We start from the raw sequence: 24702 nt of genomic DNA, 5'->3' as shown, positions 1-24702 counted from the left end.
CTGGCTCAGAGGTTAAGGGCACTGACTGCTTTTCCAGAGGTCCTGGGTTCAATTCCCAGCAACCACATGGTGGCTCACAACCATCTATAATGAGATCTGATGCTCTCTTCTGGCCTGCAAGTATACAATCAGGCAGAGCACTGTATACATAATAGAAGTTTTTGTTTTTGTTTTAATCTGTCTCACGGGGCATGGTGGTGCACCTTTAATTCCAGCACTTGGGAGACAGAGGCAGGTGGATCTCCATGAGTTCGAGGCCAGCCTAGTCTACAAAGGGAGTCCAGGACAGCCAAGGCTACACAGAGAAACCCTGGAGGGGTGAGGGGTGGGTGGCAGGAATCTGTCTCCCACATCAGTCCGCACTTCCACAGACAATGACCCTTTGGTTCATTATTGTCTCCCGGAAGCATAAAACTGTCTGGTATGCAGAGGGACTTGAGAAATGCTTGTGTGCTAAGCAGGTTCACCCATGAGCAGGGGTATCCCCAAGACCAGGCCGAAGTGTAGTCTGTGGGGCTCAGGAAACCCCCTTGGTCTCTACCACTCTCTGCAAAGCCCCTCCTCTGCTGTGGGATTAGAAGCCACTGAGCCCAGCACCCCTGCTGCGTGCTGTGTGACACAGAGCCAGGCTGCCCCTCTCACTTGTGCCTCCAGATGGGACACAGAAGTTCACTGAGAAGATGAAATATGGTCAGAGATATTTAAACAGTGCTTAGCTCACCGGGCACACAGCTCTGACAGATCCTGGCTGGTTAAGCCGCACTTTGGGGACGCTTTTGTTAGGTTCAGAAAATATCAATGGCTCAAGGTTCAAAGTCAATGAAACTGTGCTCTCCCGATGGGAATGGGTGGGCTTCCCACAGAGTGGGAGAAGAAGGTGAGCCACAGGGCTGTGAGGAGAACCACACATCCCACTGACAGCATGGCTCTGAGAGCCAGAGAGAAGGGATGCGGCTGCCAGCCTCCCACCGGCCGGAAATAACACCTCGTCCATCCACAAGACACGTACCACAGCCCTGTGGGAAGAACCTCTGTTTGGGGGGGGGGGGGCTTGGACCCCTGTGTCTCTGCAGGGTAAAGTGTCCCAACTTCCTATTGTATATACATGAGGGTGATAGCATGGAGCCTCTGGGAGGGCTGTGTAGTGTGGGAGACCCGTGAGTGTGGGCAGCCTCCCGTGGGCACATCTCCTCCTGCAGGCCACAGTGTCTGGCATCCGGAAACCTCAGGCAGCCTAGCCTGAGGAACATTAGGACAGGACCCTGGGGATCCCAGAGTGAAGAGGAAATCCAGAAGAGGCCCTGGTGTGTCTGTTTGCAAACCCCACTCTTCTCTCTGCTGGCGATGGAACCCAGAGCCCACCCGTCCCCCAACATTGGACAAATGCCCTATCACTGAGTTATATCCTCAGCTCTCTTTTCACTTTCTAATTTTGAGATTGAGTTTTCCTAGTTGTCCAGGCTGGCCTTGAACTCATTCTGTAGCCTGGGCTAACAATGAACTCATTATGTGGCCCCCAGCTGGCCTTGGACTTGTTATCCTCCCATCTCAGCCCTTCCCAGTAGCTAGAATCACAGTCCTGGCCTAAATGTGTGGTCCTGCCACCAAACACATGGCTTCCCAGACTCCTGGGAGAGGTGTGCAGAGAGGAATTTGGGGGAAAGGAGGTGACTTGATCCCCACATTCACTGACTGAAGGTGACCCCAAAAAGGCCTGGAAGGGATCCCAGGTGGCCTGGCATGGATCTTCTCACGAGACTCAGAAAGCAAATGTGGGTGTGCATTTGGAAATTGGGGAGAGGGGGCCCACAGAGCTCGCTGTTCTACCTTACTCACACCGGCTTCCTCACTCAGGCAGTTCTTGCATGTATCTCCCCCGAATCTCTCCTGCTGCCTCAGCACAGACCTAAGCTGAAGCACCGCAGTTGTCTGCCGAGCTGACAGCAGCTTTAACTCAGCGAGATAATCCTCCCAGCAATTAATTGGCTTTTGTTGGAGAATGAATACCATCTCGTCTTCATCGTCTGCATTACCCTCCCTGTTCAGCAGAGTCAACACAAGATTAGGTTTAATTTGGGGGGGGGGGGAGCAGTGGAGTCATTACTCACTAGGAGATTAGATCAGATCTGTCCGGGTACCCGGTGCTAGCTTCAGGCGAGGGGGTTCAGCGAAGGCCCAGAGTTCTGCTGGGGTGCAGAGACACAGGAGCTCCTTAAGGCGTCTCCCAAGCCCTTCTGGGTCCTGTAAGTCCTGTAGGACTCAGGCCTGGCTTTGATCCCACCTAAACCAGGCGTGGCGGCACACACCTGTAATCCCCAGACCCAGAGAGTGGAGGCAGGAGAAGCAGACCTCGGGGCAGCCTGGGATCCATGAGAGCCTGTCTCAAAAAAAAAAAAAAAAAAAAAAAAAAAAAAAAAGCTGCATGAAGAGACCCCTGGGTTGAGCTTCTTCAAAGGATAACCCCCTGAGGATAGAGACTCTGAGACCTCAGCAAGGAACCTGTCTCTCCGTGGCCTTTGGATTCAAATGTCGTGTCTGAGGCTGCCAGGCTTAGGACTGCCTTGACCATGCTGCCATCTGGTGGTCATAGAAAGAACTGCCCTTTCCTCTCAATGACATCTGTATTTACAAAGCAAATCAGAAAATCAATTAGAAAGGAAAGAGAATCTGGAGAGATTTGAGTCCAGTTCTCAGCACCCACAGGGGACCCAATGTCCCCTGCAGGTCTTCTTAGACAACCATGGACATACACGCAGGCAAAACACCCAGGCACATATTATTAACTAATTAATTTTTGTTTTTGTTTGTTTTTCGAGACAGGGTTTCTCTGGGTATACTTGGCTGTCCTGGATTCACTTTGTAGACCAGGCTGGCCTCAAACTCACAGTGATCCTCCTGCCTCTGTCTCCTGAGTGCTGGGATTAATGGCGTGGGCCACCATGCCCAGCTACTAATTAATTTTTTAAAAGACTTTCCTGTTACAAAGTTGCTAAACAGAGATGATCACCAGGAGTCTACGAGGGAATCCATTTTACACCCTGTGACCTATAGTTAAAATGTCTCGGAACCCCTATTGCTCTTTCAAGCTTCCTGGGATCTGTCACGTGCCAGAACCCTAAAGTCACGTCCATTTCAGCTCCTAGCTCTTCCCTACTCTGGCTCCAGTAGGAGCCCATGTCCGACCCCATGCTGTGGTGACTTAGATCACCCCTGAGCTGGAGACAGCTTCCTTTCCCCATCCTCAAGAGCAACGAGCACATCTGTGTACAGCCTCTCCCATCTATGACAAGGTGTGACAGTTAACACTGGCAGCTCCTATAACAATGTAGGAGACGAGTCTCAGGGCTCGTCCGTGAGGGAGTCTCCAGATTGGTCAAATGAGCCAGGAAGACCAGCACTGAATGTGGGTGGCCCCATGCCATGGTCCGGGAGTCCTGACAGGGTAAAAAGGAGAAAGCAAGCAGGACACCGGCAATCATCTCTCTGCTTTCTGACTAAGGATGCAATCCTCCCAGCTGCGTCACATTCCCGCCTCCAGCCTGCACGCTGGATTGTTCCACGCCTTAGCAGACCCCGTCCTCAAACAGTGAGCCTGAACAAATCCTGAACAGTGACTGACACACACGAGGCAAGGGTGTCTCCCAGAAGGGGCTAGTGAGCAGGTGGGATGAACCTAGGATTTTAACATGGAAGCTGACACAGGAGTCCTCGGCACATGCCCATTGTCACTGCGGATGTTGCAGGTGACAACAGCACTGTCATCATGGTTCCCAACCTGTCATCCAGTATTCTCTGAAAATGTGATTTCGTGGGCAAGACTGTAAACTGCTGTGTCACATCCCCTATTCCCAGCAATCTCCTGTCCCTCCAGGGAGCTCACGTCACCCCCCCCCTTCTTTATGGAGTATTCACACCATATAGCGTGGCGCACGGTGTGTCCTCAGGTGACTCTCTTCGATACCACCTACATGTCTAAGGTCATGTCAAACTGTGTGCCAGGCATGCTGGCCGTTTTCCTGATGTATAGGTAAATTCATTCCCAACCCCAGGGCCTTTGCGTTCACTATTCCCTGTGATGCTTTTCTCTCAGGCCTCTGTGGGGCTGGGTCCTCTTCATCCTCTTCAAAGGTTCCTTCACAGAGTCCTTTCCTGATCACCTTGGACAAGTGACAGTGCCACGCTCGGTACTCTTTTGTTGGTGGAGACCAAGTGCCCAAGTGGCTGAGGAGAAGTCTACTTCCATGAAGGACTGACCTTCATATAAGGTTCATAGAGGGCTGGGTGACCTTGAGGAAGTTGCCTGACTTGTCTGTGCTTCAATTGTCTCACTCAATTAACAAAAAAAAGGAAAGAAAAGAAATAGCAGGGACTGAAGAGATGGCTGTGTACTTAAGAACATTTCCTGTTCTTCCAGAGGACCCAAGCTCAGTTTCCAGAACCCATGTCAAGAAACTTACAACTCCTGGTGATGTCTTCTGCAGAGAATCTGGTGTTCCTCTCAGGCACCCACACACACATGTGGCTTTCACACAGAGAGACAAGCACCCACACATATGTGGCTTACACATAGAGAGACAAACACACAGACACGGGAGGAAAATAGAGGTTAATCCTCAAAATAATTTTTACTCTTTTTTTGTTATTGCTTCTGATTTGGATTTGGGAGGGCTCTGGTTTGTTTTGTCTATTTTGTGTTGTTTTTGAGACAGGGTCACCCTGTGTGGCTCTGGCTGGTCTGGAACTCACTGTGTAGACCACACTGGTCTCAAACTCACAGAGATCCACCTGCCTCTGCCTCCAGAGTGTTGGGATTAAAGATATACACCACCAAGCCAGGTTTGGTGGGACACGTCTTTAATCCTAGCTCACAGGGAGGCAGAGGCAGGTAGATTACTGTGACTTCGATGACAGCCTGGTCTACAAAGGGAGTCCAGGGCAGCCAAGGCTACACAAAGAAACTCTGTCTCGAGAGAAAAAAAATCCTACACACCACCATGCCCAGACATTAAAGGAAATTAATTGTCCACCCCCTGTAGCTACTCTGCCTCAATATGTGTGTGACACATGCAAAGCTTAGGTGCCATATCGTGCTGACAGCTGGCGTCATTTTGTTGTTTGTAGACGTGTTTCTCCCTCTACAGTGTGCGTTCCAGCAGAGGCTCACGGTTTGATCTCGGCCTGATACCTAATAGGAACTCAATAAATAACAACTTGTTAGCAGAAAACTGAGGGAACTCTTCTAACAAGGTTCCAGGGAGAGCCCTTAGGCGCCACCTGCTGGCTGACACATGAAATTTTCCTGGAGGCTCCCCTCTGCCTTCTAGGGTGGGCTCAGCCGGGTTGAGGGCTGTATGTGGCCTGTCGTGGTGGCGCATGCCTTTAAGCCCAGCACTCGGGAAGCAGAGGCAGGAGGATCGCTGTCTCAGGGGAAAAAAAAAAGAATGAACTTGGATCACAGTTGACCAATAGGGACTGTGTTTCTATGTTGATTCTGGGCACCACTTGCCACCTTATTCTGTTTCCTGTTAGAGGATGGTGGTAACAGTCTCTGCTCATCTCTGAGTGGACAGCAAGCGTCCTGAGCCCCATGGTGCAGGCATGTCACCTCCCTAGCAACAGTAACCTCCCGGCCCTCACACTTCAGCCAGCCAGCTGGTCTCTCTGAACTATTGATTTTAACTGTCACTCCAGCCTGAGGCACCCTTCACCTAACTCCTAGACCTTGTCTGTGGTCTCCTGCCACTTGAGAGGCAGAAACTGCAACCTCAGTGCTTTGGGCTCCCACCTCGGAGCCGCTTGTGGGCCCCCAGCTCTGCCTTCGTTCTGGGGTTTGGCGCCACCTGCTGGCGAGGTGTCTCTACGCGCACATTCCAGTCCTTTGCCCTGAAAGCGCCACCTTACCTAATCATTCAGCATAGGAGTTCATGGATTATGATCCCAACTAAAGAGGGTGTGGACCTTGCCCCCACAGACTCAGGGTTCCCTCAGAAAGAACTGGGGTAAATGGGGGAACTGGAGAGGTGGCTTGGTGGTTAAGAGCACTTGCTGTCCTTCCAGAGGACCCACGTTCAGGCCCCAGCACCCACATCAGGCAGCCCACAACCACTGGTAATTCCGTCTTCTATGGGTGCCTGAACACATGTGGCAAACACAGACATGTAGAACCAGAAGTCCTGACTGACAAAGCCCCGTGACAGAGACTTTGCAGAGATTAGACAGACAGTCCCAGGACATGCCCGGGGACAACCGCCTATGGTTGGTCTGTTGATTCTTCATTAGACAGAATGGCTTCACTTCAAGGCCCACAGGGCTCTGGACTGCAGCCCTGGAATCTCCAAGGAATAGGTGTCCAGTCAAGGCAACAAGGCAGGCCAAGCCCCAGTGCAGGCTGCTATCCCGCCTCACCAGCAGGTGGCGCCAAACCTCAGAATGAAAGCAGAGCTTGGGGGGGGGGGCGGTCACAGAGGCTAGCTCTGGACTCCGATGACAAGACCCTTCATCGCTCCCAGTCAGCCTCAGAGCATTCTGGGAAGGGGCTGAGATGTCAAAAAGCAAGTAGCCTAAACATACAGCCTAACGCACCCTTTCCACTTGCCTGCCCCTAAGTATGGGGCCCAGAGCCAGCTTCTAGATAATACCAATCCTGTGGGGGCCAGTAACGTTAGTACAAAAACAGATGAATGAAAGATTCTAACACATACGCTCACACACTCTCACACACACACACTCAGTGTCTGTCTGTCTCTCTCTCTCTCTCTCTCTCTCTCTCTCTCTCTCTCTCTTTCTCTCTCTCTCTCTCTCTCCAAGCTTTCATCTCTAGGCCCAAGAGAATGTGTATCCAGACCCGGTGAGGTCACCATCAAAGGACTCCAGAGATGGGTAGAAACATGGGAGGCAGACGCAGCCTAACTACTGGTCCTGGAGGGCAGGCATCCCACACACTCCCTTACTGAGCCCTGTTGTGGATTCTGGGCAGCTTGGATGTCCTCAGGCGCCAGGCTCAGCCAGCCCCTCCTTAGTCTCACAATCCTAGCCTTTGTCCAAAGGCCTGGCCAGGTCCAGCTGGCCCCATACCAACCCAAGAGCCCCTGGAAACCCGAGCAGCTGGACGGCCACCAAGTACTTTTCCAGGCCGGGCCAGGGGCCCTCGGGAGACAAAGAGAGAGATGGGGAGAGGGAGATGCCCACTTTCATCGTTTACTTCTTTGGACAAATATTTATTGAGTGCCCACTCTGAGGCAGGCTTACAATGCTAGGTGCGTGGGATCCAGCAGCAGCCCCATACCCCCCTCAGATAGTACACTCTAGAAGCTACCGCCTGAAGCCAACCCACAGTCAAACAATAAATCCTTCTCTCCCCTGGGGACCAGGCTGGAGGAAGGGGCCGGAGAGAAGCAGGTACAAGGTGTGGGCGAGGCAGGTGAGGATGCTACGAATTAAAGTAAGGCCTTTCTACCCCAGGCTTCTTTCCTAGAGGGTGGCTGGTGGGGATAGAGGAGGTCGCTCAGGGTTCCACCCACACGCTACTGTTGGTCATCCGGGCCCCGAACCAGCCTTTCCAGAAGACGGAGTCCTGCCCTCCGTGTTCAAAGCGGACGAAGCGGACACCCGGCCCATAGTCGGTGAAAGTGTGGGAGATCTAGGGGTGAAAGGATAGTGTCAGCCTCAGGGGTCTCTAAGCCTGTCCCTGCCATCACACCCAGGGCAGCACCAGGACCCCAGCTCTGATTGTGGGCTTAACTTGCGTGGGCTCCACAAACCGGGGACCGCCCTCTCTGCTCCACCTGCAATGTCCCCATCCTGTCCCCCAGCCCTGCAGGCTCACCTCCATCCAGCTGCCATCCTCAGGCACTGCTACCTGTCCGGTGCTGAACTCTGCCAGCACATCTTCCTGTTCCGACAGCAGCCTCACAGTGAGTTCATACAGGCTGCCGGCATCCGTGCGGCCCGAGTACCTGCAGGGGCGTGGAGGGCGCAGGTCTCACCTGCTGAGCCTGACTCTGCCGGGCCCAGCATCCCTGCCTGGCCAGTGTCCCCACAGTGTTCCCATTTCACAGATAAGAAAACTGCGGCCACAGAGAAGAGGGAACTGGGCCCTAGAGCTAAACTCAAAATGCGCCTGACTCAACCTTAGAACCAAAGCCAGCCTAGGGGGTACACATTGTTGGGGTGTCACACACACAAGTGGGAATATATATGGATATGTGTATACATGTAGGGGGTAAGCGGACCTTAATTTATTAGTAGTAGTCTTGCCTTAAGCGCGGGCATGCCCGCACACATTCGCTAACGTTTTAAACTCAAGACAGGAAACAGCTTTCCATCCGCCGCCAACCACCGTCACTACTTCCCCTCCTCCTTCAGTCCTGACAAACCCCCCACAGCTGCTCACCAGTCCTTCACCACGATGGCGGGCTGGGTGGTGTCCAGTAGCTCCTCCCAGTAGCCCTCAGCCTGCATATCAATGACCTGCGCTTTGCGGCACCACCTAGGGGAACAGGTGTCAGGACGGGTGGGCTACCCACCTCCCCACCCCCGCCGCGCCGGCTTTCCCCTCCCTCTCCCCCCACCCCCACCCCTTCTCCTTACTCGAAGGAAGAGGCGAAGTACTTCTTAACGCTGTCATCTTGGATAAATTCCACCCCACTGTCTCCAGGCAGTTCCTCCACCCTCCAGCCGTCCCCACCGTGCTCCACGTCACACCAGCCCTCCAAGTCCTCTGTAGGGACAGGACAACCCCACTCTGGTCACACAGCTTGAGGCTGTGGCAGGGCTGGCTCTTGCCACGGCAGTGGGAGGCAGGGTGGGCGTGGCTACTCTCTCAAGGTCCCGGTGGGCAGAGGAATGGTGGGACTGTAGGCATTTTCCCACTCTACCCCGGAACCCAGTGTCCACAGGGCCTGTCCCACCCCAGCTCACTGAGAGCGGATGCCCCAGGGAGCAGATGGGGATTCCGGACTGGATGTTACACCAAGGGCTGTTTTCTAGAAGGGACAATGGGCATCCCAGTAAGTGGCCCTCACCTTCTCCGCAAGGGTTACGTAGCAGGTTGCGCCTCCTCTTGCTCAGAAAGTAGAACTGTTGCCAGTGGTCCCGCTCGTCCTCAGCGCTGCCTTCAGGCACTAAGCCCTCTTGCTGGCACTTGAGTAGCCACAGTGGGGCGCCGTCCACCAGCTCCTTCCAGCGCCGGCACACCAGGCGGCAGACCTGCACTAGCTCCGAAGCCGGCAGCTCGGCCAGCACGCTCAGCAGCAGCGGTTCCGGCAACTGGGCCAGGTACTCGGCCTCCTCTGCCTCTGCCTCCTCCTCCCGAGGCTGCTCCTCCTCCGCACTCGCCTCGGCGGCCCCCGCCTCCTCTGGCTGCTCCTCTGGGCTCGCCTCTTCGGGATGGCTCACAGTCTCTGCGGCCGGGGAGTAACGGAAAGCTGTGACTCCCAAACTGTCCCCCCTCCACGATCCACTGAGTAAACCACAGCGGGGGGTGGGGAGGAGAAGTTCTTAACCCGGACTTGCGGGTACTCCTGCATAATCCCAGCACTCGGAGAGGCAGAGACATGCATATCTCTGTGAGTGCGTGGCGCCAGCATGCCATACTGAGTTCCAGAAAGACTACACCCTGTTTGTCTGTCTGTCTGTCTCTCACATCACACACACACACACACACACACACACACACACACACACACACACACACACACACACACACACACCACACAGCTCTCTGGCCCACCCTAGGATGCAGAGCCACTGATACTCCCCTGAACCAAATTGCTTCGGTCACTGCTTCCTCCTGTAGGCACTCACAGGGATCTGGCTTACTGTTGGCCTTGCACTCTTGGGTCTCCTCTGAGGAGCCTTCCGTGACCTGCCTTTACTACAGCCTCTCACAGCTCAGAGGCATCCAAGGGCCCCCTAGCTTCTGTCCCTGATCTGGTTATCAAAATAACTGCCTTTGCATACAAGAATCTGGCCTGGGAGACACCACTGTCTTCCTGATGCCTCCCCCTCCAGTGTGGAGTCAGGAGCTACTATGCTTACCAGCACTTAGCCATAGTGAGGTACTACTGCTCTGAGCATCTGAATTGCTTCCTAAATCCCCAAACCATCCCCTCAAGGTTGGGCCTAGGTCTGTCTCATGGAGGGACAGGGAGGTGACAAGGTCCAGGATCCCATAACCTCACATAACCTGTAAGAAGTTGGAGCCTGTGTTTGAACTCGCTCGGTCCAACACAGAAGTCAGCCTCACCAGCCACGTTGTTACCAAAGACATTTGTTGAATTACGAGTCTGATCTTGGGTTTGATACTGTGGACGGAACCACCCAACTGTGGGTATGAAGTGGCAGTATTAGGGTGGGGGAGTCAGGGATCAGGGTAGAAAGAACCAGCTTGTGATCAGCCAATATTGTATAAGGTGGGGTGGGAAACCGACAGAGAGAGGGGGGCTGGGTGGTTGGGTAAGAGTCCTTTCCTTAGGCTGGGCGTGGTGGCACACGCCTTTAATCCCAGCACTCGGGAGGCAGAGGCAGGTGGATCGCTGTGAGTTCGAGGCCAGCCTGGTCTACAAAGCGAGTCCAAGGCAGCCAAGGCTAACACAGAGAGAGACCCTGTCTTGAAAAACCAAAAAAAAAGTCCTTTCCTTTCCCATCACTCACTCTCAGTCTCCTCATCTGTGAAATGGGGTCGTCATTGTGTCAGACCGTCAGATTTATACTGATATTCAGCCCCTCCCCACAGAGGAGCAAGGCACTAGGGACAGCCACCCTTGCTAAGTCAGTGGGAACTCTTGACCCCATGGCGGGGCGCTAAGGCACCAGGAAGGAAGTAATGTTTCCCAGGCTGGGTGTTTCCCTGTCCCACCCAGGACAGTATGGGCAGCTGGATATTGCTTGGACCTCAGCTGGCCTCATCTGGGCCATGGAAGCCTTGAGTAAGCAGATACCGAGTGCCGGGTATCTCTAAAGAGGACAGGGCCAGTGGGGAGGGGGCCCAGCCACCCTGAGTAATGGGGGCCACTTCTCTCAGAGTTCCTCAAGACTGACCCCTGAAGAGCCGAAACACTAAGGGAGCGGGCGTGTGTCAGGGAGGGGTCAGGTGGACTCAAATGCCACGCAACCAGCATTACCTACACTATCAGGCCCTGGAAAGCTGAATCAGGATTTCCTCCTCTTTTCTTTAGAGTACTCGGTGAATTCTCCATCCATGAGTTCTCCATCAGCCAAGGTGCATTACACACACACACACACACACACACACACACACACACACCACCTATCCTGCATTTCTAACATGTTTGGGTCATAGTTTCTCACGTAGGGCTTTACTCCTCCGTTGGCAATGAGGAAATTGGGGCTCAGAGAGACCTAGCATTTCTCCTCAGGTCCCGCCCTAGGGCAGCATCAAGCAGAGAGAAAAATAATTGTCCTTCCTAGTTCCCACCGCTCTCTGGAGAGCTGGGCCCAATGTCCTCACCACCTCAGCCCTGCCCTGGCCCCAGCAGATACCTGATGCTCCCCAGAAAGGTGCACCTCACCCAGTCCTCTCTCCTGGCCCCTAGGCCTGGCATTGAGGCCCCATATCTGATTACATCCCCCTCCCAACCCTGCTCCCTTGCACACAGCTTGCCTCATTGTTGCTGTAGGAAAGTTATCTAGTCCTGGGCGCTGACCCCACGCTGACTCACTCACCTGGATTGGGCCCCTGAGTCCAGGGACTTCCTGGGCCCTGGGAGAAAACAGGAAGGAGCCTATTTTGGGGCCCTGTGGATGCTGTTGATTGGGGCAGTGACTGAGGGGCTATAGGAGCTGGGAGGGCAAGGATGGAGGGAAGCCTGGCCACCTTAGAGAGTGTCTGTTCTCTGAAGAGTGACCACTCCAAAGTGAGGAAGGGGTTAGGATCATGGCAGGCAGGTCTGCTCCCCAGCCTGACTCAGCAAGCAACCCCTACAGGCCCAGTAGGGAGCTGGAGGGAGGAAGGGGTGGGGTCTTTGATGCCAGAAAAATGACTGGGCAATCCTTGAGGACCCAGAGCATCTGCCAAAAGCAGCCTTCCTCACCCCTGGTCCTCATGGAGCATCCTGCTACCTCAGCAAGGCGGCCCCTCCAAAGGAGGGAGTCATTCAGGAAGCAAGGATGGATTCAGGATGAGGCATGTAAGAACTAGGACCCCGCGGGGACTCCGGAGAGTCTTGAGGCGGGGGCGGGGGGGTGGCAGAGCTAGCAAATGAAGAAGTTGGTGGAAGCAAAAGCTTCCTAGAACCTGGTTCTCAAACCCCAGGAAGTCTGGAGCCTGGGACGCCAGAGTCCTTCGATGCCATTTTGGAGACCCAGGCGTCCTCCCTCCACATTACGATACCAGGCAGAAACCTGCTCCCTAGACTGTCTCCAGGGTTTTGCTGGCGCGAAAGTTTGAGCGCCGTTTGCGGCGCTTGTCTGCCCTGCCTCCCCGGTCTGGAGCGAGCCGGGCCAGCAGCTGGTACCTGGATCACCATCTCCATCCATCGCTGCGGTGCGGTCGGAAGAGAGGAGCCGGAGCGCTGCGGGTGGCTAGTCGTGGAGCTGCCCGCGTCAGCCGGGTCCGCGCTGCCGCGCCTCTTAAAGGCCCCGTGCGCCCCGCCCCGCCTCCGGCCAGGCGTTTGGGGCTGGGATCCCCGCGCCCCCCGAGCCCAAGGTGGGGCTTCCGGGAGAAGCCGGGAACTGAAAAGGGGCAAGGGCAGCTACAGGATGGGTGGGCTCACGGTGCGCCTGGAAGATGGCTGCATGAGCACACCTGGGATCGGGCAGCTGGGGAGCAGAGGGGGCAGGCGCCGGGCCAAGTGGAGTTGGGGGTACTGGTGCCCTCCTTCCTCCCCCCTCACCGCCCCCCAGGTAATTTTCCTACGCTGCGGTGGGGGCGCGTCCTGCTGGGAGTGAGCGCGTGAGGCGGGGCCTGGAGGAGTGGTGGGCAGAGCCTGGAGGACAGTGGGCGGAGCCGCAACCCTGGCCGAAAGGCGCAGCTCCGAGAATCAGCATTGTAGGTCAGCGGAACGAAACTCGGGTGACAGAGAAAACGGAGTGAGGTGGGAGCGTGTTCCGACAAACAGTGGGCGGGTTGCGCCCTGAGCCACCCTTGGCCCGGATGGCTCAGCCCCAAGTACCGAGGGTATGGCGCAGCGCGGCCAAACGTGGGGGGGGCCAGGAGAAGGGGGAGGGGCCAATGTTGTTAGACGGGTTTGGGGCGGGGTCTGGTGACCAATAGGCGGGGCCGTGTTCTGTGCCCAGTTCTATGGCCAGGGCAGATCCCGCAACACAGCCAAGCACAGATGACAGCAGGAAGGGAAAAGTGAGTCCCCCCCTGGCAGGGAAAGGATTGGCGAGTACTGGGGTAGGTCTGCATCACCGACCACGGAGGCCTCACAGCCCCACGGCCTGGCCGGAGCTCTCAGCTCAGCGGATAGCAGGTGACTGCATGAAGGGGAACGCGCAGCTTAGAGACGCAGTGGGTAAAGCTATAGCAGGGCGGGGAGGCGAGGGCCTCTGCGACCCTGGGGGCCCAGCGCCTTTAAGGCCCACTGCACTGTGAGGCCTAGGTGACCTGAGCTGGGGACGCCATCGGTGCTCAGAGGTCTGAATCTCGTCTTGAGCCCGTTTTAGGGCCACGCATAACACATGGGAGACTGCTAGGGCACGAGGGGGGGGCGGACGAGGGTGGGGGCGGGCAGCTTAGGGCTGGAGTCCAACCACCAGGCTTGGGGAGGGAGATAGGAAGAGGCTCCTTTCCACTCACACACCTTTCCCCAGCCTCAGGTAAGCGGGTCATATTCTCTGAGATCTTGAGAACGTCACGGAGCCTTTTGTATTCTGTGACCCAGTCCTGAGAGACAGTGATAACCCCCACTTCTCGTCATTCCCCCCCCCCTTCCCTGTTTGGGGGATGGGAGAGGGTGAAGAGTGGCAGGCTGGAGTGCTCACAAGACTTTCCATTGTTATCGTCCTCTTAAAAGACTGCTGGCCTGTTGGAAAATGGCTGGCTCTACCTTCGGAGACGGCCAGGGCTGCCTCCCTCTCCTCTCCTGTTTGTGTGACCTTGGGGAGCTTCCTTGGGCCTCCTTAAGCTGTCCTTAGGTGCTGGGGCTGGGGGTAATCAGACCTCACCATTTATTAAACACCTCCCTAGCTCATGCACGCTAGAGGGAAGTGCTATTCTCGGCCCTGTTTACTGTGGAGGACGCTGAAAGTCAGAGAGCAGCTCAGTGACTCTAAAGTCAGTGGGCAGGTGAGTTAGGGATCTCGGGATCCGTGGGTGCTGGAATTGCCACGTGCCAGGGAGAAGGCTTGGGTGTATAGCGCAGCTCTCCAACGCCCACAGGAGCAGGCTAGGAGCCACCGCCATGGCTGTAGGCAACATAAACGAGCTGCCGGAGAACATTCTTCTGGAGCTGTTCACCCACGTCCCTGCCCGCCAGCTGCTGCTGCGCTGCCGGCCCGTCTGCAGCCTCTGGCGAGACCTCATCGACCTGGTGACCCTCTGGAAGCGCAAGTGCCTTCGAGAGGGCTTCATCACGGAGGACTGGGACCAGCCTGTAGCTGACTGGAAGATCTTCTACTTCCTGCGCGGCCTCCGGAGGAACCTCCTTCACAACCCATGTGCCGAAGGTGGGTGCCAGAGGGTTATCTACCTCAACAGGTCACGTGCTTTGTGAGGTCACCAGCGTACATGTCCTAAACACTGGCTGTGAGCCCTATAGCCTTTACTCCCCTTACAATAAGTCTTAAAAGTAGGCACCATTGAGGCATCTTCTTTTCAAATGGGTAGACTGAGGTCAAGGGTACTGTCTGTTTTAGCTTATTTCTTATCTGGGTATGATGACACATACCTATAATCCCAGAACTTGGGAAGTAGACGCAGGAAGATAGGGAGTTCAAGGGCATGCATTAGAGGCCAGCCTGGGCTACATGAGACTCTGTCTCAAAGCAAACCAGTTACTTCTCAGTTGATAATGGTGCTAACACCCAAGCACTCGGGAGACTGAGGCAAGGAGGATCATGAGTTTGAAGCCAGTCTCTCCTAAAACCTTTCCTAGGAAAAGAAATGGTGGCCGATTAGAACAGATTCTGCCAAAGACACTAGTTGAAGCCACATTCTGTTGTGTCCTCACTTACAGACCCCCCCCCAGGACTACCCCAGAAGGGGTCTTGCCTATGGGAGGATGAGGGATGAAGTACCCTGTGCACTGTAGTTCAATGACAGGTCAAACACAAGGCTTCTAGTCATCTGGACCCCTCCAGCCCAGGCCATGCTGTAACTTGAGGATGAGTTACAGCAGGAAAGAACTTGTCTTCTGTGGCATGGTCAAACATCAGGGACCGTGGTAAGGACGTTAGTCCAGGCTACCCAGATCCTCTGGCTGCCTGTCTGTGTCCTTTGACTCCCCATAGCCACGCTGTGCTCCAATGCTGGGCAGAATATAGCCCAAACCTAGGCCATAGATTTAGAAGAGTTTATAGTTTGGTCTGGTTTGGTTTGGTTTTGGGAGAGTGATGACACGGGGTCTCTATTATTATAACACAGGTAGGTCTGGCTGTCCTAGAACTCACTATGTAGACCAAGCTGACCTTGAACTCACAGAGATCCACTTGTCTCTGCCTCCCAAGTACTAAGATTGAAGGCTGGGTTTTTATGTTTTCTAAAGAATCATAAATAAGAAATAAAAAACTATGTGATGGAGTCAGGTATGGCCAAAAACCCCAATATATTATGGCCTTCTGCAGAAAGTCCAGAGCCTTTTCTTTTGACATCTGTTTATGTGTGTATTGGGTGTGTGTGCTGGGTGAGCTATGCATGCTACTGCACCCAAGTGGAAGTCAGAGAACAACTTGTCAGAGCCTGAGATACCCACCTCAGGTCATCAGGCTTGGTGGCAAGCGCTTTCCCCTGACGAGGCATTTGCTGGCCTTGGTTTTGCTTTTTTGAGGCACAGGGTCTTGCTATCTTGTTGTGTGGCCCTGTCTGACCTGGTACTCACTATATGGTCTAGACTGACCTTGATCTCACAACAATCCTCCTGCCTCAGCTTGCTGTGATGGCAGGTGGGTGCCACCACAAATTGGCCTCTATGCTGGACTCTAGCTAGCTAGCTCAGAGAAGGAAAGTAACATGTCTATGGCCGTGCAGCCCATTACTGTTGGAATTGAATGAGATTCAAGTCTATCTGCCCGGGCACTGTTCATCAGAGAGGGGCTCTGATCATCCAGGATTCTCAATGGAAGTCTCTTACCGACACCCAAGGCACACAGGAAGCGCCTAATATGCTACCTATAATGACAAAGCACTGGGCTGGAAGGCACCTTGGAGGTCCCAGCTCTGAGAGGGACAAAGGGGAGCTTGGAGAACGTGCCCTGAGGGGCCTCCTGCGTGCTAGACTGTGCTCTCCCTACAGAGGGATTTGAGTTCTGGAGCCTGGACGTGAACGGTGGTGATGAGTGGAAAGTGGAAGACCTCTCCAAAGACCAGCGGAAGGAATTCCCCAATGACCAGGTCAAGAAATACTTCGTGACTTCTTATTAGTAAGATCTAGGGCCTTAGGGTCGGGGGGGGGGGGGGTGGAAGCCCATGTCCTAACAGCAGGGTCCAGTGCTGAACTCCAGCCCCTCCCTCCCTCCCCCCACCCAGCACCTGCCTCAAGTCCCAGGTGGTGGACCTCAAGGCTGAAGGGTATTGGGAGGAGCTGATGGACACCACCCGGCCGGACATCGAGGTCAAGGACTGGTGAGTGCTGGGGCGAGGGTCTGGGGAGGGGGGCCTGCCACCCAGGCGCCCCACCCCTGCCCTGCCCCCCATCTCCCAGGTCCTCATGGACCCTTTCTTCTCCTATCTGCAGGTTCGCAGCCAGGCCAGACTGCGGGTCCAAGTACCAGCTGTGCGTCCAGCTCCTGTCATCAGCACATGCACCACTGGGGACCTTCCAGCCAGACCCGGTGACGATCCAGCAGAAAAGCGATGCCAAGTGGAGGGAGGTATGTGGGCAGGGATCCCACAGGGACCGGTACCCAGACCCAAACCCTGCCATTTCTCACCTGGGTTTTTGCTGCTCAGCCTCACGTGCTTTAGGAGAGGAATAGGTCTAACCTTCCAGCTCAGACATCAGGGATGGGAGACATGGAGAGTCCCAAACAACAACAACAAAAAACGTTCCAGAAAGAATGTGTCCGTGGTAGACTGATTGCCTAGCACACACAAAGCCCTGTGCCCTATCCTCAGTATTAAAAAGTAAATAATAACTGGGCCTGAAGACACAGCCTTAACAGTTAACAACACTCTTGCTCTTGCAGAGGACCTAGGTTCAAATCCCAGCTCATGGTGGCTCAGAACCATCTGTGACTCCAGTTCCAGGGGATTCAGTCCCCTCTTAAGTTCTTTGCAGGTACTAGGCACATACATAGTGCATATACATACATGCTGGCTAAAGATTCGTACACATGGAATAAAAGGAAGCCTAAAATACATAAAATAAGTAAAGCCAGGTGGTGATGGCGCGTGTCTTTAGGGTCTTTGGGAGACAGAGACAGTCAGATCTCTATTAGTTCGAAGCCAGCCAGTCTACACAGTGAGTTCCAGGACAGCCAGGGCTGTTATACCCTGCCTCAAAAAACCAATAAATAAATTAATAAATAAATAAAGGCTGTGCAACCAGAAATGTTCAGTCTTGGGAAACTGAGGTAGCAATGGGTAAAGGCTAGCCTTGCTGGGGACAGTGGCACACAACTGTAATCCCAGCACTTGGGAGGCAGAGGCAGGAGGATCGCTGTGAGTTCGAGGCTACCCTGATTTACAAAGTGAGTCCAGAATAGTCAAAGCTACACAGAGAAACCCTGTCTGGGGTTGGGGGGAGAGGCTAGGGGGCAGAATGCTAGTCTGACAACTTAGATTATGTCTCATAGTTAGAGAGCTGAAGATAACATTCACTGGTGCCTGCCTAGCATGTTCTGGCTGCTCAACTCCAGTATCACAGAAAAGTAAAATAAAAATGTTGAGGGACAGCTGGACACTGGTGGTGCACTCCTTTAATCCTAGCACTCAGGAGGCAGAGGCAGGCGGATTGTTGTGAGTTTGAGGCCAGCCTGGTCTACATAGCAAGTCCAGGACAGCCAAGGCTACACAGAGAAACCCTGTCTTGAAAACCAAAAACAAACCAAAAACTGAAAAATTACCTAATTAAATTAAAATAAATGATCAAGTATGGTGGCTTGTGCCTGTGACCCCAACATGGATGCAGGAGGACTAGGAGGCCATATATAGCAACTTCTAGAATAACGACATGTACCATCTGAAACCCTGTGTGATAAAGAAAGAATAAAAGAAAGGAAAGGAGGAGAAAAAAGAAAATATTCAGCAAGTGCAGCTGCTACTAATATTAATATCTTATCATTTCTACAGAGTCCCCTGCTTATTTGTATGATTTACTTACTTGTGTATTTACTTGTGTACGGGTGGTTTGCCTGCGTGTATGTGGATCAAACGCATGCAGTGCCCAAGGAGACCAAAAGAGGGAGGCAGATCCCACGGAACTGGAGTTACAGAGGCCCGTGAGTTGCTGTGTGGCCTGAGGAAATTAAACCCTGGTCCTTCCACTTGGAATGTGGCTACAAGCTAAAGGCAAGAGGATACAGGCAGCTCCCCTATAGAATCTCCATGTCTAGACAAAGAAACTGGGAGAAATAAAGAACAGTCTGGAAAGGTCTAAGCAAATGCTACGGCTTGCTAGAATAACAGACTGCAGGCTTTGCTGAAGAGTGAAATGGTTTTTCTTCTGAAAGCTTCTGAATTATATCAGATCTGGAGGATGAGGTTTTTCAGAGAAGGATGAAGGAAAGTTCTGGATTCCTGATGATGCTCCTCATCCATCCATCCAATTTAAGGGCCAGGGAAGCAGCCTGTGATGGGCAACAGCTGTGTGAGATTATGCTTAAATGTCAGTAATAAAACCACTGACACACCCGTTTGCTTTCCTGTTAAAACGAAGAGGGTCCAATAATACCAGAGGCCTGAGAGCCGGCCTGTGCTGCAGAGTGTCTTTATAGAGAGAGAGGAACCTTGGGAAGAGAACCCAAATCTAAACAAGAAATCCATTTGTGTCATATATCCTACATGGGAAGGCAATCACATAGTAATCTCAGTGCACCTGTGGGTTTGTTTGTTTGTTTTTGGTTTTTCAACACAGGGTTTCTCTGTGTAGCCTTGGCTGTCCTGGACTCACTTTGTAGACCAGACTGTCGTCGAACTCACAGCGATCCACCTGCCTCTGCCTCCCAAGTGCTGGGATTAAAGGCGTGCGCCACCACGCCTGGCTAGTGCACCCGTGTTTTGTCAGTGACCTGTCACATGGGGACAGACTTGGATTTTCTGAACATGGTGCTACACTGGTGCACGAAGCTTTTGAGTTTTGAAACATTTCAGATTTCTGAGTTCCGACTATCTATTTCACTTTCAACTTAACACCGTTTCTCAAGACATGGCCTCATAGACGCCAGGCTGCCCGGACCTTCTTCGGATCCCCCTGCCTCCAGTTGAAGAGTGCAGGGACTGCAGGCAAGCATGGCCACACCCAGCCACGATTCTGCAGCAGGGACTTGCGGCTTTGTGACTGCTCAGCAAGCCCTCTCCCGAGTGAACTAGGCACCATGGCGTCCTTAGGGAGCGTTTATTTTGTCATCCTTGACTATCACGTTCTTTTTTTTCTTTTTCTTTCTTTCTTTTTTTTTTGTTTGTTTGTTTGTTTTGTTTTGTTTTGTTTTGTTTTTCAAGACAGGGTCTCTTTGTGTTAGCCTTGGCTGTCTGTCCTGGACTCGCTTTGTAGACCAAGGTGGTCTTGACCTCACAGCAATCTGCCTGCCTCTGCCTCCCAAGTGCTAGGATTAAAGGCGTGCGCCACCATGCCCAGCTGACTATCACATTCTTGGAGTAGTTTATTTGTTAACAATTTAGAGCTGGGCGTGGTGGCTCACGCCTTTAATCCCAGGACTTGGGAGGCAGAGGCAGGCGGATTGCTGTGAGTTCGAGGCCAGCCAGGTCTACAAAGTGAGTCTAGGACAGCCAAGGCTACACAGAGAAACTTTGCCTCAAAAACAAAAACAATTTAGAATAAGAGATAACTAGCATATATAAATACATGTGTACACATATACAAAAACAAAACCCTAGTCCTCTGCAAAAGTGGCCAGTGCCCTTAATCACTGAGCCATCTCTCCAGAGCTTCCCCCATCAACCTAAATTTGACTTTACAATGGGAATGTGACCCCACTGTAAGTCTAGGATTTACCAGCATTCTACTTAGTATATTTTTCCCTTTTCTTTTTTTCTCCCCCCTCCCCCACCCCTGAGACAAGGTCTCTCTGTATAGCCTTGGCTGTCCTAGAACCCACTCTGTAGAACCGGCTAGCCTTGAACTCAGAACTCAGAGATCTGCCTGCCTCTGCCTCCCAAATGCGGGGATTAAAGGCATGAGCCACCACTGTCTGGCAGAATATTTTTTTCTTCTTTTTAAATTTATTTATTATTATGCATACAGTGCTTCACTTGCGTGTCACAAGAGGACACCAGATCTCATTATAGATGGTCATGAGCCACCATGTGGTTGCTGGGAATTGAACTCAGGACCTTTGGAAGAGCAGTCAGTGCTCTTAACCTCTGAGCCATCTCTCCAGCCCCCAGAATATTTTTTCTAATGGCTGATGGGTTTATCAAATCTTCCATTTAACTGAATTTCAGCATATGCTGGGTCTATCGGGACCTACCCACCATCAGTTGAGAAGCAGCTGTGGCATCTACACCATGGTCACACTTGTCTTTCTCTTTATTTGGTGGGTTTGGATACAGAGCTTAAAACCTCACACATGCTAGGCAAGCTTTTATCACTGAGGCCAGATACAAAGACTGAGGTGGTGACTTAAGCCTCTACTGCTAGTACTTACTGGTCTGAGGCAGGGGGGTCACTGTACATTCCAAACCAGTCTGAGGGTTTGTTACAGTTATTTTTATCAAACTGTGTTTCTTTCTCTTAGTTTCTTAACCCAGCTATCACACAAATAACTGAGACTCTTAACTAAGAGAAATAAACACAGTTATATAAAAATAACCGTAACAAAGGTATTTTGTTTGTTTGTTTTCTGAGACAAAGTTTCTGTTAAAGTTTTGTTGTTGTTGTTTGGAGACAGGGTATCTCTGTGTAGTCCTTGCTCTTGTGAAACTCAATATGTAGACCAGGCTGGCCTTGAACTCACAGAGTTCCTCCTGCCTCTGCCTCCTGAGTGCTGAGATTAAAGATGTGAACCACTGCACCTGGCCAGCTTGATTTTTGTAGTGACTCCCAGGCCTACATAGGCCTCAGAGACCTGGTGTTAAAAATAAGTAAACACATGCCAGGCAGTGGTGGCGCACGCCTTTAATCCCAGCACTCAGGAGGCAGAGGCAGGTGGATCACTGTGAGTCCGAGGCCAGCCTGGTCTACAAAGCGAGTCCAGGACAGCCAAGGCTACACAGAGAAACCCTGTCTTGAAAAACCAAAAATAGATAAGTAAATAATAAAAAAAATAAGTAAACACATAAACTAGCAAACAAATAAATAAAACATCAGGGCAAAGCAGAGTGCAGCAAGACAGAGGCAGGCAGATCTCTTTGAGTCCAAGAGATCCTGCCAACACAGCAAGTTCTCGCCAGCCAGGGATACACACTAGATAGATAGATAGATAGATAGATAGATAGATAGATAGATAGATAGATAGATAGACAGACTGACTAGATAGACAGACAGACAGACAGACTGACTGACTAGATAGCAGACAGACTAGATAGACAGACAGACAGACGGACAGACCAACAACAAGAAAGCAGACACCGGCCTTCAAGATAAATGGCTCATGAGGAAAAGGCACTTGCTGTCAAGCCTGAGTACTTCAGTTCAGTCCCTAGGACCCACATAGTGGAAGGAGAGAGCCAGCTCTAACAAGTTGTCTTCTGACCACCACATGTACACTATAGCATGCATGTACATACACACATGCACAGTAAATAAATGTCATTTTAAAAGGTGTTTAAGCCGGAGGGGAGGACCGGAGAGACAGCTCAGAGGTTAAGAGTACTTGCTGCTCTTACAGTTTGGTTGCCACCACCATGTCAGGTGACTCACAACACCTGTAACTCCAACTCCTGCGCCCTCTTCTGGCCTCTGTGAGCACTGCACTCACATGCCTAAACACACACTCAGATCCAAACTTTCTGTCACAAGGACTGGCCTCTCAGCTCTGCTGCTGTTGCTGCTGTGGGAAAGCAGCTTTAGACAACCAGTGAGCCCTATTCCAGTAAAATTTTATTAACACAATTATCAAGCCCTGATGTAAACAAGTCCTCAGCCAACCACCCCAGGGTGAGCTAAATCTTCAGTAAAACCCAGCCCTTGCTAGGCTGAATAATGTGGTTCTTTGTTTTATCTAATTTTGTTTTTGTTTTCATTTTTCTGATACAGGGTCTCATGTAGGCCGAGCTGGTCTCCAACTTGCTACATAGTGGAGGATGCCTTGAGCTCAGGCTCCTCCTACCTCTAGCCCCCCAAGTGCTAAGATTACAGGGATTTGCCACCCGGGGCTTCCAGCGTGCTACCCAAGCACTCTCAGCGAATCCTTATCCCCAGCTCTGATTTGTTGTTATCACTCTTAAACAATTTCTTTTTAGCCAGGTGGTGATGGCGCAACGCCTTTAATCCCAGCACTCGGGAGGCAGAGGCAGGCGGATCGCTGTGAGTTCGAGGCCAGCCTGGTCTACAAAGTGAGTCCAGGACAGCCAAGACTACACAGAGAAACCCTGTCTCAAAAAACCAAAAACAGGGCTGGAGCAATGGCTCAGAGATTAAGAGCAATGACTGCTCTTCCAAAGGTCCTGAGTTCAGTTCCCAGCAACCACATGGTGGCTCACAACCATCTATAATGTGATCTGATGCCCTCTTCTGGCTTGCAGGTGTACATGCAGGTAGAGCACTGTATACATAATAATAAATAAATAAATCTTTGGGGAAAAAAAGCCAAAAAACAATTTCTTTTTATTTTACATATTTATGTGCTTTGCCTATGTGCCTAGAAGGCCATAAGAGGGTGTCAGATCTCCTGGCACTGGACTTATAGATGTTTGTAACCTGCCACGTAGGTGCTGGGGGTGGAACCCTGGTCCTCTACAAGAGCAGGCAACCCTGTTAGACAGGGAGTCATCTCTCTATGCCCTGCCCACCCCACCCCACCCTCGCCTTTGTGTTTTGAGACGGGTCTTACATAGTAGTCCCTAACTGCTCCCTTCTGCCTGCCTTCCCAGGTTTCACACATATTCTCCAACTACCCTCCCGGCGTCCGCTACATCTGGTTTCAGCACGGAGGCGTGGACACTCACTACTGGGCCGGCTGGTACGGCCCAAGAGTCACCAACAGCAGCATTGTCATCGGGCCCCCGATGCCCCGATGCCCCCTGAGCCCCTGTCCTCAGAGCCCTAACTGGTAACCTGTCAGAAAGGGCCAGGCTTGGGACGGGGGAGGTGGGAGTCAGGCACTCCTGGACCTCGATGGTAGTCCTTGCCCCCAGCTGCCTTCTCTGTAGGGAGCTTCTAGTATCTGGGCCACCCTCCTTTCTCCAGAAGCCGACCCTCCAGCAAGGTCTCCTCCCCCCCCCCCCCCCCCCCACTAAGAGGTACAGTGCCTGGGGTTAGCGATGCAAGAGGTTTCCGTGCTTATCAGAGAGGTTCCCCAAGCTCAGATGCTTGCCCAGACCTGTCTCGTCCCCAGACCTTTGACCTTTCTCCTTCAAGGATGTTAGAGCAGGGACAGACAAGATGTCTGACAGATCTGGGGCCTGCCTTCGGTGATGCAGACGTAGGGAGGCAGATCTGGGATAGAAGGCTCTGCTAGACAGCCCTCCGCCTAGTTGTCAGCTGCTGTATGCGCTCCCTCTACTCTGGCCTACAAGTCAGGCCTGGTGCCAGATAGGCAGTTAGGACCAGACTGTCCTTGTAATCAGCAAAGCCCTGAAAGCCTGGGTGGATACCACAGGGTACAGGGCTCCCCAGAGGATGCAGGCTTGGAGATGTCCGAGCCTCACCTGAAGGAGCTTCCTTTGACACACCATCCCTTGACCCCTCCTATTGCACAGCCAAATAAAATGGTCCCCAGCCTCCTTGCGCCCTGTGGCTTTGGAGGGAGGGGTGGGTTCATGGACAATCCTGCCTGGCCCTAAAGAGGCAGGGTAGTAGCTGCTGCCCATGCTACAGAGAGGGGCTGACCATTTCAGAAGTGTGGCCATGGCAGCAGGTGCTGTCTCCTTGCCCACAGCCTTGCTGATTTTGATTGAGCCGAGCACACAGTAGGTGCTCAGTACTTGTCAAAGTTAATTATCTCAACAGTAAAATAGATGGACGTGAGCTGGCCTGGGCCAGAGTTCACAGCCACCTGCCTGGACCAGAATTGAGTGAACTCTGTAGCTGATCTGTAGTCAGCTTGCAGAACCCCCTGATGACTGCCTGAAATAGGCACTTGAACATTTTCGTTAATTTAATCTTGACTAGGCCAAGAAAAGGGGTGGGGTTTTTTGTTTTGTTTTTTCTCCTCAGTCACTCAAAAGCCAGAAAGATGATGGACACAAGGTGGTGGTGGCACAGGCATTTAATCCCAGCACTCAGGAGGTAGAGACAGGCA

General features: G+C 52.6%; 2 protein-coding genes across 4 annotated transcripts; one reads left to right on the top strand and one right to left on the bottom strand.

The window, feature by feature from the left end:
• Positions 1-7175: 7175 nt before the first annotated feature.
• Fbxo2 (F-box protein 2) lies at positions 7176-12837 on the bottom strand. Its single transcript, XM_051171782.1, has 6 exons — positions 12477-12837; positions 9024-9401; positions 8590-8719; positions 8393-8488; positions 7826-7955; positions 7176-7639 (listed from the first exon to the last, which is right to left on the bottom strand). The coding sequence occupies exons 1-6, from the start codon at positions 12496-12498 to the stop codon at positions 7505-7507; spliced, it is 891 nt and encodes a 296-aa protein (XP_051027739.1). The 5' UTR covers positions 12499-12837; the 3' UTR covers positions 7176-7504.
• A 678-nt stretch (positions 12838-13515) lies between these two features.
• Positions 13516-23608, top strand: LOC127211749 (F-box only protein 44). 3 transcript variants are annotated; one of them, XM_051171787.1, is made up of 6 exons: positions 13516-13600; positions 14345-14631; positions 16416-16542; positions 16649-16744; positions 16857-16992; positions 22497-22612. In XM_051171787.1, exons 2-6 carry the CDS (start codon positions 14367-14369, stop codon positions 22506-22508), a joined length of 636 nt encoding a protein of 211 aa, XP_051027744.1. In that variant the 5' UTR covers positions 13516-13600; positions 14345-14366; the 3' UTR covers positions 22509-22612. The 3 variants fall into 3 exon arrangements, with proteins under 3 accessions (XP_051027744.1, XP_051027741.1, XP_051027743.1); XM_051171784.1 differs by lacking the exons at positions 13516-13600; positions 22497-22612 and adding exons at positions 13758-13782; positions 23333-23608; XM_051171786.1 differs by lacking the exons at positions 13516-13600; positions 16649-16744; positions 22497-22612 and adding an exon at positions 23333-23608 and having other exon boundaries at positions 16416-16513.
• The last annotated feature ends 1094 nt before the right edge of the window (positions 23609-24702 follow it).

Source organism: Acomys russatus, chromosome 29 (genome assembly GCF_903995435.1).
Source record: "Acomys russatus chromosome 29, mAcoRus1.1, whole genome shotgun sequence".
NCBI classification, from domain to species: domain Eukaryota; kingdom Metazoa; phylum Chordata; class Mammalia; order Rodentia; family Muridae; genus Acomys; species Acomys russatus.
The sequence above is the reverse complement of the archived record's forward strand: the minus strand, read 5'-3'. Positions and strand labels throughout refer to the sequence as shown.